Here is a 19,815-nt window from a genome sequence, read left to right on the forward strand (position 1 = left end):
TTTCTCCCAAACAGTTCTATTTTGGTTTCATCTGACCATATGACATTCTCCCAATCCTCTTCTGGATCATCCAAATGCTCTCTAGCAAACTTCAGACGGGCCCAGACATGTACTGGCTTAAGCAGGGGGACACGTCTGGCACTGCAGGATCTGAGTCCCTGGCGGCGTAGTGTGTTACTGATGGTAGCCTTTGTTACGTTGGTCTCAGCTCTCTGCAGGTTATTCACTAGGTCCCCCCGTGTGGTCCTGGGATTTTTTCTCACCATTCTTGTGATCATTTTGACCCCACGGGGTGAGATCTTGTGTGGAGCCCCAGATTGAGGGAGATTATCAGTGGTCTTGTATGTCTTCCATTTTCTAATTATTGCTCCCACAGTTGATTTGTTCAGACCAAGCTGCTTGCCTATTGCAGATTCAGTCTTCCCAGCCTGGTGCAGGCCTACAATTTAGTTTCTGGTGTCCTTCGACAGTTCTTTGGTCTTCACCATAGTGAAGTTTGGAGTGTGACTGTTTGAGGTTGTGGACAGGTGTCTTTTATACTGATAACAAGTTCAAACAGGTGCCATTAATACAGGTAATGAGTGCAGGACAGAGGAGCCTCTTAAAGAAGAAGGTACAGGTCTGTAAGAGCCAGAAATCTTGCTTGTTTGTAGGTGACCAAATACTTATTTTCCACCATAATTTGCAAATAAATTCTTTCCAAATCAGCCAATGTGATTGTGTGGATTTTTTTTCTCATTTTGTCTCTCATAGTTGAGGTCTACCTATGATGCCAATTACAGGCCTCTCTCATCTTTTTAAGTGGGAGAACTTGCACAATTGGTGGCTGACTAAATACTTTTTTGCCCCACTGTACATTTTTGCTGATCTACATATTTTTTGCAGGTCATTGACACAAAATATTGTTGTAAGAGGGTCAAAAAGGGATAGCAATGAGAGTACTTAAATATTCCTAATAGAAGGTTTTCTCTTCATCAGTGGAATATAAATTCTGATCTGTTGCTACAAGTTACTACAATTTGAACGTTTATTTTTTCACAAGGCCCATATGACAGCATATCATACTGTATGTACGGTACATCCAAAGGGGAAAACTGCGAAGAAGATAGATTTATGTTAACTAGATATTATAATACTGATAGTCACATTTCTGTTCATCCTAACTTTTCAATAAAAATGTATAACACTAATTACATTATTTTACATTGTATGTAACCCATTTTGTATTGATGACAGCATATTGCTAAGTTTCAGTTGTATTGCTCACAATTTCACGTGCACTAATTTGTGTCTAAATGGTCTTTCAATGGCTTTGTTTATCAAGAACAAAATAATTGATGATGATGATACACTAATAGTATAGCATGGGCAGCTGTTTGTGGTGATCAGTGGACATCTGAGGCTCCGTTCACACTTGCGTGGTTTTCAGCTTTTTTCAATGCTCAACAAGGAAAATCCCATTCATTTCAATGGCCCCTGTTCACATTTGATCAGTTTGTGGCCTGTAGAAAAACGCCTGCCCCTCAAAAAAGTACATGTGCTATGTTTCAGGCAGATCTGAGTGTTTTTGTCCCTGTAGACTTGACTAGAAAATGCCTGAAAAGCAAGAAATTAGTGGGTTTTTTTTTCAAGCATTTTTTCAAGCAGCAGCTCCCCTCCCCTTTTTTTAGCATCACTCCACACCATGTAAACACTCATCTTGTGATCAAAACGGAGGAGAGTATGCTTTTGGAAGCAGAGACATTCAGTGCTCTCATTTGTGACCACCCCTGCATCTATGATCTCAGGGATCCCCATTATAAGAGCCTTGGAGGAAGCTGGACGAAACTTGCTGTGGAAGAGCTACACTGCTACCCAGATCAAGGAGAAAGGTACAGAATGTCTGTGTACAGCAGCTATTCGTTTGGTTCTGGTTTTCCTGTTATATGTGCCTAGGACACATCTACACAGGTTTCTATAGGCCACAGCAAAAAATGCATAAATGAAAGGTGCTTGAAAAAACACCTATAATACTTGCAAATCTGCTAAAAAAAAAAAAAAAACGCTCAAGAACGCCTGAAACAAAATGCTTGAAAAAACGCCTGATAACGCTCAGTGTGAATGTAGTGTGTAGTGTTTATTTTTCATATTAGTCATGTTTATTTGGAATTATTTTCTTTTACAAAGAATTTTATTATAGAATAGATAGGAGCAGCGAATCAGTCAAAAACAGATACATTGACCAACAGGAATAAAACATACAAGGTATTCGATGAATATTACAAAATACGTACTGATGGAGAGACATAGAAATAAACAGCATACTTAAGTGCTGAGTACATATTTGGAATTATTTTAAGTGATAAAGCCACTTTAAATAACAAAGTTATATATTGGTGTATTTATAATGCCCAGATTATTCTCTTTACTGAAAAATCAGTTCTTTCTTACTTGCACTTATTACAGTGTTAGAGCGCAGAGTCAGTCAATTTCATTTATTGCATGCTTCCTTCTATTACATTACTATTCCCTGCATCCTGCCTTCCAGCTACCTACAGGTGAAACTCGAAAAATTAGAATATCGTGCAAAAGTTCATTTATTTCAGTAATGCAACTGAAAAGGTGAAACTAATATATGAGATAGACTCATTACATGCAAAGCAAGATAGTTCAAGCCGTTATTTGTCATAATTGTGATGATTATGGCTTACAGCTCATGAAAACCCCAAATCCACAATCTCAGAAAATTAGAATATTACATGCAATCAATAAAACAAGGATTGTACCTAGAACAATATCAGACCTCTGAAAAGTATAAGCATGCATATGTACTCAGTACTTGGTTTGGGCCCCTTTTACAGTAATTACTGCCTCAATGCAGCGTGGCATGGAAGCTATCAGCCTGTGGCCCTGCTGAGGTGTTATGGAAGTCCAGGATGCTTCAATAGCGGCCTTCAGATCTTCTGCATTGTTCAGTCTCATGTCTGTCATCTTTCTCTTGGCAATGCCCCATAGATTCTCTATGGGGTTCAGGTTAGGCGAGTTTGCTGGCCAGACAAGCACAGTAATCCCACGGTCATTGAACCAGGTTTTGGTGCTTTTGGCAGTGTGGGCAGGTGCCAAGTCGTGCTGGAAAATGAAGTCAGGATCCCCATAAAGCTCGTCTGTGGAAGGAAGCATGAAGTGCTCCAAAATCTCCTGGTAGACGGCTGCGTTGACCCTGGACTTTATGAAGCACAGTGGACCAACACCAGCAGATGACATGGCTCCCCAAATCAACACAGACTGTGGAAACTTCATACTGGACTTCTAGCATCTTGCAGTGTGTGCCTCTCCATTCTTCCTCCATACTCTGGGTCCTTGGTTTCCAAATGAGATGCAAAAGTTGCTCTCATCAGAAAAGAGGACTGAGCAACAGACCAGGTCTGTTTTTCTTTAGCCCAGGTAAGACGCTTCTGACGTTGTTTGTTGTTCAGGAGCGGCTTGACAAGAGAAATACAGCATTTGAAGCCCATGTCCAGGATCTGTCTGTATGTGGTGGCTCTTGATGCACTGACTCCAGCCTCAGTCCACTCCTTGTGAAAGTCCCCAACACTTTTGAATGGCCTTTTCCTGACAATCCTCTCCAGGCTGCAGTCATTCCTGCTGCTTGTGCACCTTTTTTCTTTCACACTTTTCCCTTCCACATAACTTTCTATTAATGAGCTTTGATACAGCACTTTGGGAACATCCAACTTCTTTTGCAATTACCTTTTGAGGTTTTCCCTCCTTATGGAGGGTGTCAATGATGGTTTTCTGCACAACTGTCAGGTCAGCAGTCTTTCCCATGATTGGGATTCCTACTGAACCAGACTGAGAGACCATTTAAAGGCTCAGGAACCCGTTGCAGGTGTTATGGCTTAATTAGCTGATTAGAGTGGGACACTTTGAGCCTAGAATATTGCACCTTTTCACAATATTCTAATTTTCTGAGATTGTGGATTTGGGGTTTTCATGAGCTGTAAGCCATAATCATCACAATTATGACAAATCACACCTTGAACTATCTTGCTCCCCAAAAAGAACATTTTTGTTGCAGGGGATGCCAAAAATCTGACTTGTAACTTAGTGCAGACTGGGAAAATCAGTAAGCCAATCATGCAAGCAGGAAATTACATTTTCAGGGGGCTTTCTGTATACCATCTGTGTACAGAACACCTCCAGGTAGCCATATTTGCACTTTACAGAAAATTACAGCACTGCAGGTTGAAACTGAAAAGTCATTTTTAAAAACATTCAATTACAATATGACTTGAGTTGCAATTGTAAATGCTATATATATTTTTTTTTTATTTGCTATTTTTTTTCCCATGAAAGTGGAGTTATCCTTTACAATTGTTGTATGCATGAAGCTAAAAAAAACCTTCAGTGTGCAGCTCACCCTTTTATACTTACCTAAGCTTGATCGTGATCTAGTGATGTGCACGAGAGCCTCGGCTCTCCCAGGTCTCTCTGTCCTCATTGGCTGAGAGTGGAGAGTGGGGCCGAGCTGTGCTCTGTATGTCTTATGGATATACAGGGCTGTCTCAGGTGCGAGTATGCACAAGTGCCCCCAAAGCAAGCAAGAAGAGGAGGATCGGGGCTGCTCTGTGCAAAACCATTGCATAGAGCAGGCATGTATGGCATGTTATTGCTGGAGACAGGCTCTATCATTTTTGGATCAATGTAAAGAGACATAATACAATGAGAAACAAATATTTAAGAGGGTTTTTTTGCATTACCTGCCATTATTTTTAAAAATGACCATAGAGCTTGATGTTTATGAATGCTTAGAACCTATCTGTAGAAGTTACAAAGTGTGGTGGGTGTCCATAGGAAATAATTTATTTACATCCAAGATTTGTTGTTTGAAAACAGTATTTGCTTAAATATTATCTAATGTCGTTTTAAATAGGTGCTGAGGGGTTACAACTCCATCAGTTTTTATTGCTGTCTAATCATTGTTAGGGAGATTCACTCTCTCATACTCTCCTGATTACCAATGTCACCATTACTGAAATTGAAGTGAAATCCAACATTTGTCACTAGCATAGGAATAGAGGGGACATTTTTCAATGGGGACACTTCCAGTGACAAATGTCTAAGAGGGTATATCCTTTACCTTGGAGTGATTTCCTCTCAATTCCTGTGTCTGCAGTTGAAGGTAAATCTCCTAAGTGGGAAAGAGATGGCAAAAAAGCTTGACATGGGTTCTATCCTTTCCCTAATCTACTCAAAATAAAAAAGGAAAATGTGTTGGCTTTATATACCATCAAGGACAATAAAAGTGTACTATACTATAAATACAGTGATTGTTACTGAGCCTGCTTTTTCTCCTGAAGAATGGGAAATCTGGATATTGACTGTAGTAAAGAACAAAAGAAAAGAGCGCACCAACCTTGTGCATTACCTCAGTAAACAGTTCATGTATTTATTAATAATTATACTCACAAGAGTAGCAGTAAAAAAGGCATATAATATCCATAGCCAACACAGGGTTAAAAGTCACGTGTGAGTTCCATCCGCGAGGGAGATCAACTCTTGGTCACTAACGCGTTTCGAAGGGTGATCCCTTCTTCCTCAGAGCTAGTTAGCTCAACCAGGGGCAGACTGATCATTGGGGAACTCGGGCACTGCCCAAGGGCCCAGGGTCAGTAGGGGGCCCCATGAGATGTCCCTGGTACCTTTCATAGGCTTTTTTTGGGTGTGGTTTGAGTGTAGGCGAGGACACAGGGGCCCCATGATCACCTATTGCCCGGGGGCCCCATGAGTTGTCAGTCCGCCCCTGAGCTCGACCGAGAGTTTATCTCCACTCCGGATGGACCTCACACGTGACTTTTAACCCTGTGTTGACTATGGATATTATATGCCTTTTTTACTGCTACCCTTGTATAATTTATTAGTAAGTACATGAATGGTTTACTGAGGTAATGTGCAAGGTTGGTGCGCTCTTTTCTTTTATTCTCTACTACAGTCTATATGAAGCTTCCCCGGCTTCGTGATAGAGCTGCACAACCTTTGATCAGTATTGGATGAACATACCTTTTCATTGGATTAATCTTCCTCTGATCTGAGCCCCTGAGTGCAGGAGGTGGTGGAGGTGTGTTGATAAATCTGGAAATTGGGCAAAGAGCAGCAAAAGAGACTAAGGCTGGTCATACATTATGCAATTTTCTGGAGAATTTTGCTTTAGATTTACCAAAAACCATATAATATGAGGTCAAACCTAAACAACACTTTCAATTGTATCCAATTAGGTGGGCCCTTGCAGTACATAGTTGAAGGTAAATCTAAAGGAAATTGAGCAGAAATTGGACAGAAAATTGTATAGTGTATGGCCAGCCTTAGTCTGGTTTAAATGCATTGACAAGTCTGCACAGCAAAGGTGCCCTATAAATGCAAAAAAATCTCCCGATGGGTTTGGTGGTGAATTATCAGCAAATCAGCCATTTGCCATTTTAGAAATCTGCTGTACGCATAAAGTGTTTTGCCATTAAATGTGGTGGAGACAAGCACACATGTCAAAATTGCAGTTGATTCGAATGATTGAATTAGGAGATGTCCAGCACTGTTTCATAAATGCAATAAATGCCCCCATTGGCATGGCTGTGTTTTCCTTACATCCCCTTCTTTCTCTTTCCCAGGCTGCTCTGTGGAATCCCCTCTTCCTCCTGGCAGTGGCTGCAGCTGTTGTATTACTATGTCCGAGTCTAAGGAGAGGCCCCGACTGAGTCTGGACAGCAACGATACAGCACAGCATTTCTACACAGACCAACATACCATCTGTTTGGTGTCATCCACTGTCACCCGTTTAACAAGCTATCCATGCAACAAGACACTGCACTTTGCATCTACAGCACTCCAACATTCAGTATAAACCTAAACACAACATGGCAATCTCTGTCTACACAACGCAGCGCAATCGGTGAAAATGACCCAGCACTGAAAACATGTTTTGTTTTTTGTTTTCATTCTGTCCATGTCGTCTGAATAATATATCACTACTTCATTCACAGAAAAATCTGTTACAGGGAACAGTATCAGTAGGAGCAATCGCATAACATATTCTTTGAATACCTAGTTTAAACAAATGGAATAACCATTCCGTAGAACTAAAGCATTTGTATTTGTAGCAGTCTAGTAGATGCCTGCGTCATTTCCAAAGTATTATCAATCAGTTTATTATAATTTTATTCCTTCTATTTGAAAGGCAGCAACTGGTATGTGTTATACACCCTACTTATCTGTCTAGATTTTATGGTGCCTCTCTATCAGACCCCAATGTAGAACAGTGTCTACAACAAGAAATGATATTTCATAGTGCTGTAAGGCACACATTAATGGGTTGCTATGAGCAAAGCACTCATTTTCTTAGACATTTTAATACATGATGGCCAATGTAACAACTTTTTGTGACAGCCTGCATGTTCCCCAGGGCTCTCAGTCCTAGAGGTGCAATGCTCGAATATTTTTTTTTAGTATCTTATTTTACTGTCCTTGGAATGTTTGGATTCTAATTTATATGCCGGCTTAGTTATATAGTTCATGTTATAATACACTCATGTGTCGGGTGCTAGAGGTGCTAAGCTAGTATTTCTTCTAGTCTTTTATATGGTCATGTACTGCGATAATTGATGTATTAACTTTTTATTTATAGTGGTACCAACTGAGTTAAGATTTTCATTTGGGCAATATAGGTGCTAAGCTTTACCTTTACCTGTCTTTGACTGTATACCTGATACTTCAAATTATCAGCTGCTTTTATAGTAACATATAATACTTTTCTTTCCTTTTTAAGATTAGGATTAACAGTGCAGATTCACAATACACCATGATATAGAGGGGAACATTCATGGAATAGCTTATATAACAGCAAAGCCATGTAAGATTTAGTTTAGCAGCCATTAACACACATATAGAAAGTGCTTTTTCGTTATTATGGATTTTTATCTGGATACATCCTGATTAATGGATTTATAATAATTCCAGGGCCAACCTCCAGCCAAAATCATTTAGTTTTATTTAGAGTGTTGGTCAAACATATAGCAATTTTTTTACCGCTACTATACAATGGGTACTTCTTCATTGAAGGTGTGCTGACTCAGTTTAAGTCATCAAATATTTATTAAATATTATTATTATTGTCATTATTATAATACAGGGTTTTTATAGCATCAACAGTTTGCGCAGCACTTTATAACATCCAATTAAACAGTTTAGGTACAATACAATTCAATATAAGAGGGTTAGGAGGGCCCTGCTCATGGGAGCTTACAAAGTAAGAAGGAGGAATAAGTTGTACAAAAGGTGATAACTATGAGAAAGCTATGGAGCTAATGGAGAAAGGAAAGTACAATTTTCAGGCGGAGGTAGGATACACTTCCCTGAAGGAGTGAATTTTCAGAGATTGCCTAAAAGCAGATAGAGTAGAAGACAGACAGACAGACTGCAGTTGGGGGTTCCAGAGGAAGGGAGAGTTTCTGAGTTGACAAGGGAGGTAGAAAGAGGGAGGTCATGGAAGGAGCAGACAGGATGGTTTGGGTGATATTTTAAGAAAAGGTTGATGATCTAGCTTTAGGCAGGTTTGTGGGTGGCTTTGTATATTATTTTTAGCATTTTTAATTTTATTCAAGAGGAAGTCAAGGAAAGAATTGGCAGAAAAGGGCAGTGGCCACAGAACAGTTGGTGAGGTGGATAACTCTGGTGGCAGCATTCATGATAGACCGAAGAGAGGATAACCTGTGTAAAGATAGGGCAACGAGGAGGGAGTTTCAATTTTTTAGTGGAGAGATAACAGGAAAGTGAATTAGTAACTTTGTACTGTCATTTGTTAAGAAGGGGCGAATTTTGGAAATGTTAGTTGGTGAAGGCAGCAAGATTTGGACAGTGATAGGATGTGGGGCTGCGAGGAGAAGTCAGAGTTGAGAATTGCACCTAGTACCCCGGTGTGAGAGAAGGAACTGAAAAGTCTAGCTATTGACCTGGATGGAAAAGTCAGAGTAGGATAAACGGGAAGGGGGGGAGGGGTTTGGGGAGACTGAGCTTGAGGAAGAGGAGCAACATCCCTACTGATGTGTCACTTAGTAAATAATTGATGCGTGAAGAGCTTGGAGAGATAGATTTGGGTGTTGTCAGCATGGAGATGGTATTGGAATCTATGTGAAGTTATCAACTGACCCACGGAGTAGGTGTAGATGGAGAATAGAAGGGGTGTAAGGAAAATGCCTAGAAGGACCCCTGCAGAATGAAGAGGTGGAGAGAAGGTGATAGTGTTGTAGGTGACACAGAAAGTGCACTGGGATAGGTAGAAGGAGATCCAGGAAAGAGTGTCTCTGAGGGAATAAAGTTGACAGAAATTCAGCTGGTTCAGCTGATCGACTTCTGCCAAAGGGACATGTTGGAATTTTTTTACCAATCAGTGGCTGGCAGCAGGTTCTGCTTCCAGAATACGATGTCCTGGTACAGGGGATCCCTCCATCCACCTTGATTGTGTGGAAGGAGGAATCCGCTGGCTGAATGAAGAAAATGAACCATCTATGGCCAGCTTAAGGGCTAGTTTACACTTACTTCGACTTCAACACATTAAAGCGCCTGCTGCTTCCACATGCTTTTTTGATGTTTCAATGATGCTTTGGTGGTGCTTCAATCATGCTTCGGTGGTGCTTCAATGATGCTTCGATGGGGCTTTGATGGTGCGGGCTCGTTTTCACTTGCTCTGACTTCAACACACATTAAAGTGTCTACCACTTCATGCTTTTTTGATGTGTTTTTGATGTTTCGATGATGCTTCAGTGGTGCTTTTTTGAAGCTTTAATGAAGCTTGGCAGATGCCTTGTGTGTATCTCTTGATACCTCATGCCTGCAATACCTCCAAAACAAAGCAAAGCTAAAGCTGAATAAAATCCTCTCAAAAGCTGCAGGTGCTGTAAGCGAGCTTTGTCATAGACTTCCATGGAGGCTTTGAAGATGCTTTAAAGCACCACTAAAGCGACATGGGGTATAATGTTTGAAGCAAAACAAAGCAAATGCAATGTGTAAACAGGACTGGCGTTCAGAGAGCTCTAAAAAATGCCACATTTTGAAACTAGTGTAAACAAGCCCTAAGAGTATGAGTATAGAGTAGAGAAGATTGTTGTCAGTGAAGTGATAGCTCAGAGGGTTGTAGACTAAGTGTTCTAGAAATTTGGAGAAAAATGAGAGCAAAGAGATGGGTCCTATGTTCTTCAAACTCGTGGGGTCCAAAAAATATTTTTTATAACTATGGGGAGACCAAAGCATATTTAGGAAACCAAAAAATTGCCACACACAAAAGAACTTATCAAAGTATTAGCATTTATTGTTACTCCAAAATATATTATTCTGTAAATCCCAATCTATAAAAATATTTTAAACATCCTCATATACAAAAGCATATTACAGTAACTGTCAATTCAAAATAGATACGCAATGTATATCCAATCCTCAAATAATTTATCTTGACATTGTATAAATAACATCAAGCAATGAGAATCCGCCATAAACAAAGTACTCATACAATTTCAATTAAAATGATGAAATATAAAGATTAACCCTCAGGACACATAAATGGCCACACTAAATTACAAAGAATAAGTTACATGGCACAAACAATAAGAACATTAACACCTAGTCACTTAACAAGATGAATAGCCAACATGCTAAGCCTCCAGGTGCTCTGTAGCCTAAAGTCACTTTTTTAATGAATGCTCATGATTATGTATTTGGACAAACAGTTTTTAATGGTTTGCTAATAATTACAACATTTTATTCTTTAATAAATCGGTTGGTGGGGGCATTTTTGGGTTTCTTAAAAATTTAAATGATAACATTTTTATTGCTGTGTGTCCCTCACCATCCGTGTACCTGATAGTTGTCAAAAGTACAGGAAAATCTCTCCAAGGAATTAAGGGAAATCCCACTAATGGGTGCTTAGAGAGAAATAAAAATATATTCTCTAGTATAGTGAGGAATATGCAGTACCTTTCTCAGGAATGATTTGTTATATCTGTTGTCATTAGAGAGATTTCCTTCCACTTTTATCCAGATGACCTGTGTCAGGCAGAACAGGAATGGAGGGGAAATCTCCTCTATGCAGTCACAGACACCATTTAACAATATGACAGTAAGCTCCACAGCACATAAAACCTAACACTTCGAGAGATTTCTAACCCTTTCGTCTTCCCTCTCCAAAAATAAAAAGTTTTGGCTTGAGTTGAAGTTTAAGCAGCCAACAGGGCCTTAGGTCTGATAATGCAAGGCAATTCTGAAAACGTATTGGTGCTCGTGTAACGTGCTAGTGGCTTCATTTATTTAGACGTACTGATTGTCATAGAACACTGATGCAGAGAGTCAATAAAGGGTGCATTTCTTCTGGTCACTTTAAAGGGTACCTTGTTATTCTGTAGACATTGAGATTCTAATATTATGAAGTGTGTGCTTCTGTGAAATGAACATGCTTTTAAAAAGTGCAGTTCATATCTGAACTATCAGTGAAAATGATGTAATTGTTAAAATGCAGGTCATTTCGAATACCATTTTATCAGGGTTTCCTATAGTGAGGGAGAACTGAATAATTGGTAAAATAAAGCCATAGTTGGAGGAAAAGCAGGGATTGGTGCCTCCTTATTGTACAGTATAATAGTTAATTTTGTTTGCTATCCTGTACTATAGATATGGTAAAAGGAACTCATTTTGTTAGTAAAGGTGATGCAAAATATGTCTGAGAAACACCTCAACATACAGAAACCAGCTATGAACATACAGCATCATAGGAACCGATTGTATAATCATCTTATCCATTGTGGTCACTACAGCCAAAGCTTTTTTTGGAATAGACTTGGCACGAGTAAATACTGTCACTTTTTTATGCTTTCCATGGTGCTATGAAGAGTCGTTACTTCAGTTCCTATTCCTGTGACAACTTGAGAATAATTAAGGGAGCAGTTGTCACTGGGACAGGAAGACACATACAGTAATAATATGACAGAGTTTTTAATCATTCCTGTTTTACTGAAAAAGATTGATATGGTTTTGGCTGGTGTACATTAGGATATTCAAGCTGAATATGTCAGGTGGCTATTTTTTTGACCCTCCCCACCCAACATATCCTTACATATTTCAAGATTTCCTGCAACTCATATATGTCACTGCTCTAATATAATACAAAATGGGGTCAGTCTTTCAACTCAACTATGGCAGAATTTTTCTGACTGTTATGTCATATGAATTAATAATAAAAAAAGCAATAAAGAGCAAATAATAGCATGCTTTAGTACAAGCTGGAAATGGCATTATGCATGATGGTAGTGTTCTGTATTAGTATCCTTTCTTAACTAGTATTTTTTCAAGCCATGGCAGGGTATGTAAAATTGTTGACAGCTAGCTAACTAGATAGATAGATAGATAGATAGATAGATAGATAGATAGTCACAAAAATAGGTATTGCTTTTGTTTGCAACAATTCAGCTTGGAGATTGGCAGATTTAGGGTTCTGTTTATCATACTGACATCCTGCAGGGACAAGATGGGCAGTACTGAGCCTCAACATATAAACATTATAAGCTCATCTTTTTTTTTTAGCTTCTTTTGTTTCCCATTTTTTCCACCCCTAGGTGTTATATTCAGCAAGAGAACAGTAGGGAGAAGGGGTAAAGCAAAGCCATACACATATAGATTTTTTGATCAGTCTGAAGGCTATATATATATATATATCAATAGATGAACCTCCCTGTGTGGACAGTTGTATTCTGACAGATGTCGCTGTTGGTTGTCAAAATATCTGCACAGTGCCTGCACCTAAATGGATGCAGGTGCTGTCAGCCAACAATTTAACAACAAGCTCCTTCGGCAAAACTGTATTGAACAATTGACTTTCAACAAATGGAGCAGTTCTGGCAGGGCCATACTTTGCTCACATTTTGGTGGAGCCAGTAACAACTCAGTAAAACTTGAGCAGTGTATGATCAGCTTAATGTTGGGACTCAGAAGACTCACATTAATTCAAGAAAAATGATACCAGCTCTGCTTTCACTTATCTAGCTGGCACATGACACAGGAGACAGAGTTTGTGCTAAAGGGTGGTTCCAGAATCATAGGGATGATGTTCAATGAACCATAAACCAAAGCTTGTTGATGTACAGTAATTGGGTAGTTCAACCTTCTTTCTAATAGTATGAATGTTGGCTATTACTATTGCTGTTGTTACTAACATTTTAAAAAGAACTTGTGCTGAGTTACAGTCTACAAACTGAAATTTGCCCCCAGTTACCTACTTTATGTTCATGAGTTCTCTAACAGTCTCATCCTGATGGTGTCAGTATGTTAATTTCGACGTACTCTCACTCTCCATTCCTTCATCTATTATTATTTTTATTATACAGTATTTATATAGCGCCATAGGGTTTGCTCAGCGCTGTACAGTAGCAAGGGGGACAGAACATGAGATAAGATGGTAACAATACAATACACGAGGGGTTCGAGGGCCCTGCTCTTTTGAGCTTACAATCTAGGAGGGAGGGGAAAGTGGTACAGGAGGAAATGGCTGTGGGGGATGGAGTGGTGGGAGGAGTGGAGGAAGTTAGTTGTTAGGTGAGGATGGGGTAGGCTTACCTGAAGAGGAGGGTTTTCAGGGTGTGCCTGAAGGTGAGGACGGTAGGTGACAGTCTGATGGATTGTGGTAGGGAGTTCCAGAGGATGGGGGAAGTCCTAGAGGAGTCCTGCAATCCGGAGTGGGAGGAGGAGACCAGGGAGCTAGAGAGTAGGAGGTCCTGTGAGGAGCGGAGGGCACGGGTAGGGTAGTATTTGGGTATCAGGTCGGTTATGTAGTTTGGGGCAGCGTTGTGAATAGCTTTGTAGGTGAGAGTTAGCAGTTTGAATTTGATGGGCAACCGGGAGCCAGTGAAGGGATTGGCAGAGGGGGAGGCGGATGTGGAGCGGTTGGTGAGGTGGATGAGTCTAGCCGCTGAGTTCAGGATCGACTGGAGTGGGGATAGCATTCGTTTGGGTAGGCCAGTGAGAAGGGAATTGCAATAGTCCAGGTGTGAGATGAGGGAGTGTACGAGTTGTTTGGTGGTGTCTGGGGTGAGGAATGTGCGTATCTAGTTGGATGTGGGATAGGAAGGAGAGGTGGGAGTCCAGGGTGACACCCAGGACTTTGGCATGTGGGGTGGGAGAGATGGTGGCATTGTTAGTAGTGATGGAGAGGATGGGGGGGGGGGCGCGGGGTGGGGGGAAGACTTGCAACCCAAACAGAGTTTTACATCATGTCTGTCTTTACAAATTTCACGAGTTTATGGAAAGATTAGAACATAGGAAAGAACAGTGCTCCTACAGCACATGGTATTTCCAGGCAGCCTCCTAGCCAAGTACTATCCAGGCCCAACAATTTTGAGCATCCCCACTCTTCTTCAAGGCCACAGGTATAGTATAGTGATCCACACTCTATGTGATATCGTAACAGAGAGGAAATTAGTTATCTCAAACTCCTTTGTATCTTAAACTGCTCATAAATGGTTTGAAATTTGGCTCAGCAGTGACTGGCTAAATTTCAATCCACCAATTGCCTTTCCTGTCCGACAGAAGTCGATCTAACAACTTCTGTTGAACCGGACTGTTGCAGCCATTAATTAGTGTATATTGACAGTGCAGCCCCACTGTAAACATATAATGGCCCAGCACAGAGGATTCCTCCATCCACCTTGCATGTATTGATAGGGGAATCCAATTTTTTGTAATCAGTCTTTACACACACATATATGCAGTATCTATCAATATGAAGTGGGTTCCAAGCATACTTTCAAGTTAGCCAGCAAAGAAAACCTTAACTAAACCCTTTTAAAGCCTAAAAATAAAAACAAAAAAACTGCACAAGGAACATAACTAAGTGATTCTTCTTCTTTTAGTAGAAATCTTCCTTTGTCCTTCCACCCCCTCCCCACCTTCATAATCTTTCAGTACAGTGGGGTTAATACAGTTATGGGGCTGTCAGGATTGCCCATCAAAAGAGCCAACTATGCCCGTCCTGTTCTGCCAGATCCGCCATACATTGAAGACATACTACAGCTTCTATAGATGACACAGGATCTATGAGTTGGGGATGATCAGTTGATTAAAAGCTCAGCCCCCCCCCCATTCATAGACCCTGTGTCATTCAAGACTGTGCCCACTTTTTGAGATCTGTCTCTTTTCAGAGGAATTGGGTTACTTTCTTTATAAACTGTCTAGCTTGATACCTCCACAGAAGACTTATATGCATAACATGTTTGAACCTCTATGCTTGGCCTGAAGGTAGCAAGGACAATCACTACAGACAATCTTCAGCGGATAGCTGAACTCACCACACATTTGGCACCTGCGAATATCTTTATCAAATGCAGCAAAGTTGAGGCAAACAATATGATGTGTTAGATGCTGACATTTGAAGTGTTTGAAGGTCAAAAGGAATATTTGTTTTCAAGCCTCAATGTACATCTTTCAGGAATAATACAGGAACTCAAAGTGAAGAAGGAAGTTACATCATATAAGAGGGAAGATACACAGAAAATTGGGCTTAATTAAAATAAAATCCATAGCCATAAACAATGGACTTTGTAAAACAACATAAGAAATAAACAGAGATCTAATTGCATTGCCCACATGCCTGCTGGAGGAAACACAATGGTGGAGAACAGGGTTTTTTTAGGTAACCACAGAATGGTAGCATACGTTAATTCCCTCACTATAGTTTGCTACTTTCTCTGTGTATTTGGCCAAATGTACAATAACAGGGTTTAACCATGCTAAAATGCACATTGCATACTGGTCCTGTCACTTGTCCGCTTTCTGCATACTGCACTTCCAGCAAAGTAGGTTCTATCACAAAGCAAACCTGCTGCTGACAAGTGCTTCTTCCTTCCCTTTCAGAATGAATCTGCTTTATAGCTGCCCCTGGCAAACTTCTGCATAGCCACAATATAGCGGATGCTCTTTCTTTTTTTCCCTGACTTACGGGAGGAAATCACTGCCACCATCCTATCGCCTGTTCCCTGCAGAGAGCCTTGTGCTGCTGTCTCTCCGTTATATCCTATACATTTTTTCTATAATTTCGGTGCTTCAACCCACCACTGATGGCATCCTTGAGACAGGCAGGGGCGGACTGACAACTCATGGGGCCCCTGGGCAATAGGGGATCATGGGCCCCTGTGTCCTTGCCCACACTCAAAGCACACCGAAAAAAGCCTATAAAAGGTACCAGGGGCATTTCATGGGGCTCCTACTGACCCTGGGCCCTCAGGCAGTGCCCGAGTGCTCGAATGGTCAGTCTGCCCCTGGAGACAGGCTCCTATATGCTAGCCCAGAGAGTCTGGTCTCCAATTAGGCTTACTACAACCTGCAGTCTGAAAAGTATTCCTTATGGGCATACTAACAAGACTTGCTATAGATTAAAGAAAAATCCTAATAAAATATTCCTAGTTGACTAATAGGCATATTTTAAAGCAGAACTCCAATAATAAAAATACATATTTAAATACATATATGGGAGCTGGTTTACCTACCAATGGGTTTGTATTTTTTGCCCATCTGAAATTTACTGGATCATACATTTTTGGGTGGTAACCAGACTTTTCTGTTCTGCAAGTAAGAATTAAGCAATAAAGCTAGATATCTTCCTTACCCCTAGCCTGTAATTTAGCAGTGACTGCACAGTAGCAGATATCCTTCTGTCACTCTGCTTTCTCCTTCTGTCAGTGTATTTCCTGTCAACTACATTTTCTTTCTGGCACACATTGGAAACAAATATATAACTGATTATTATAATCATATAAAAGAAAATGGAGGGAACTTATCAAAACTGGAACAGCCAAAATCTGGAGCAGCTGTGTATGGCAACCAACCAGCATCTATCTCTAGCTCAGTGATGCTTGGAAAAAGAAAGATGAAGCTGATTGGTTGCCATGCACAACTGCTCCAGATGCTCCAGATTCTGGCTGCTCCAGTTTTGATAAATTCCCCCCACAGGGAGCCACCATCACTGCAATAAACCAATGCGCCCAGGGCAGTCGCACCTTCTGCCCACCCTTGTCCCAGCCCTGTCAATCTGTAATACTCAAATACTGTGTTCAAAAAGAAATAGGATCGCACCACACTTTGCTGTTTATGGGGGACTACAAGGAAATCACCTAATAGAGGGTACACATATTAAATGCATAAAAATAAAATCCTCATGGGGAGAATGAGTAGCTGAAAAGTGAATCCACCAAGTATTATATGTAGAAGGGGTATTAGAATAGAAATACAGGAACTACCATTGCTGGTTGTGAGTTTAAAGGTGCAGGGCTCAGGACTGTGTTCTTCACTATGTATTCCCCGTTAACCTGGCTATCAAAGACTCAAACTGACAATTCTTGATTGAAATAGGAAGAATGATTTGTGTTGTTTTATTCAATGAAATATGGAAATGTGCATGAAATCTGTTCATTAATCATTTCATTCATTTTTTATGTTCTCTAGAGTTTATAGATTGCAGTCATTATTAGTGCATAATTATACAATTATCCTGTGAGGTTATCAGAACCATATACATTGGAAGAAAGCATCTCTCTGGGTGAACAGCATAGCCATTATTACAGTAAATATATTGGAAAATGAGATATTTTACCCAACAATGTGTATTTTATTTCATTTAATTTCTCAAACCCATACGTGGCAGGGTTTGCTATTATATGAGCTCATTTAGCATAAGTATACTGTTCATTGGAACTGATTCACCTACAAAAGGATGTATAATTATGTGTGGCTAGATATGTATCCCAGGCACCCCTGTCAGACAGCACATCCAGATTCTTGACCTTCACTTCAGCAGGAGCCCAGCTTGGCTGAGAACATGGGCCAGAACCCACCCTCAGCTTTCTGGTTGGACAATCAGTCAGCAACAACAAATGTATGAGGTCTCTGCTCTCTTCTCCTGTCAGCATGTCTACTGTTAGCACAGGTGCATGCAGACGAGTCTTCTAATGCTACCTCTTCTTTTCCCAACACTAAATATTTCTATGTAGCTAATAACAGGAGGATGCTATCAAGACAATTTCAGGTACATTAGTTGCATTTAAAAATACAGTTAATGATTTGTTTTTACTAAAAACATAACTACATTTTTTTATATATCGGCCTTGAGATAAATCTAAACAAAATGATAAATGCTATACAGCTGTTCTTGAAATGATTTGGCAGTTTTGATTTCATATGTAAATAGACTTGCATCCATCAAGATTTGTTTGCTATAATAGTACTGTAAATAGACTAGAATAAGTGATGTTCCCACCATTGCTGTGTGTTATTTGAATATGTCTACAAACCTTGTATAGAGTATGTAGCCAAGCAGCATGTTTGTGTTCTTGCTCAAGTTAATGGAAGAAAAAACCTCAATGAATATGCATCATTCAACAAAATATACATGGAAAAATAAGGGAATAAAAAGCATATGCCATATCCTTTTCAGATAATCAGATTCCAAATGTCACATTCTACTCTGGAAGGACAGTGACTAGGATCAGGTGCTGATTCTGCTCATTTTACTTTGATTTCTAGATCAGACTCATAACCATATGCAAAATACTCCATATTTGTAAAACATTTCACAGAAATGATTGGTGCTATTCTAGTGGTGCTAATTAATCAAGTGAAATCTCCCCTTCAAATATTTAAGCTGTAAAGAGTATAAAAAGAAAACCAACTGGGCAATGGTTGGATCTTTGACACTTTTTGATCATTTTATAAGCAGAACAAAGCTCACAATTTTTTGTAGGCTTTTCTCATAAAAATAGAAAATATGCACAAAAATGTTACATAATTTGTGGTTGTTGGTTTTTAGTAACTATGTATGAACAAGAATTCATTGTTTGAAGATCACTTAAAGTAATATTAAACACAAAAGGAAATATTTATTACATTTTAGCTTACCAATTCTTAGAACGTGATAGCTATATTAGTTTTCTTTTTTTAGGCTTTCTTTCTTTTATTTTCACCTGGTGATCCTACCAGTAAGTCTGTTTTCAACAGAACAAGCTGTCCTGCAGACGTAGGAATCAGAGGGTTGAGACAAACCATTTAACACTGAGGGGGTACATACAATGGTCAGCTTTTATTTTTGTAAAGTGTTTATCCCAAAAGAAAAAAAAAGACTGTTGCTGTAGATGCTCATAAAGTATTAGCTAGAGTTTGGCTTCATTTGTTAGTGCATTTAAATCTGCTCATACATCTAACACTACCCTCCCCTGGACTGACAATGCTGCTCTCCAAAGGTGGTGCCTGTGCTCCTCCATGTGTGTGTAGGCACTCTTATACAGGAGGTGTGTTACTGGTAAGATCACCAGCAGAAAGCAAAGGGAAAATCCTAAAAAAGGAACACTAAAGCAGCCACCACATCTAGTGATTAGCAAGCTGCAATAGATTATTTTTTTTTTGTTTAATATGGCTTTTATGTCACTTCTGAAAAGCTGCACTTACTATGCCATTTGGGGTTAGTGTAAGCATGATGAGTAATTGTTGCTGTAATTTATTTAGTACAATATAGTTATTATTTGCAGATCATTGTGATCATTTGGTGATGCATTTAAAAAGTAACTTAAGCTAATGGAGAAATAACTTACACCTGTCACTTCTCTGCTCAAGTAATGGGTAAATAAAATAAAATGATGTTCTGATGATGTCTGCTATGATTTACTATTTCAAGAACACATAGCTCTTTATAAACAAAATACTTTTTAATTATCTGCCTGCTCTCAAAGTATTTTCCAAACCTTATCTGCCCTATGAATGAAATTA

The 19,815-nt window shown here is 39.7% G+C and overlaps 1 protein-coding gene across 5 annotated transcripts in view; it reads left to right on the top strand.

The window, feature by feature from the left end:
• The window catches only part of CCDC136 (coiled-coil domain containing 136), a 112,048-nt gene extending 92,351 nt beyond the window's left edge, over positions 1–19,697 (top strand). For all 5 annotated transcript variants that reach the window (XM_089676941.1, XM_089676940.1, XM_089676944.1 and 2 more), the window contains one exon: positions 6,642–19,697. Coding sequence is in view for 1 of the 5 variants with exons in the window: in XM_089676944.1 (XP_089533070.1) it covers positions 6,642–6,728 (87 nt within the window). In the remaining 4 variants the exon portion in view is untranslated. The remainder of the gene's footprint in view (positions 1–6,641) is intronic.
• The last annotated feature ends 118 nt before the right edge of the window (positions 19,698–19,815 follow it).

The sequence above is a fragment of the Staurois parvus genome, unplaced genomic scaffold, assembly GCF_062004578.1.
Source record: "Staurois parvus isolate SC_StPar_1 unplaced genomic scaffold, SC_StPar_1.0 ptg000175l, whole genome shotgun sequence".
NCBI classification, from domain to species: domain Eukaryota; kingdom Metazoa; phylum Chordata; class Amphibia; order Anura; family Ranidae; genus Staurois; species Staurois parvus.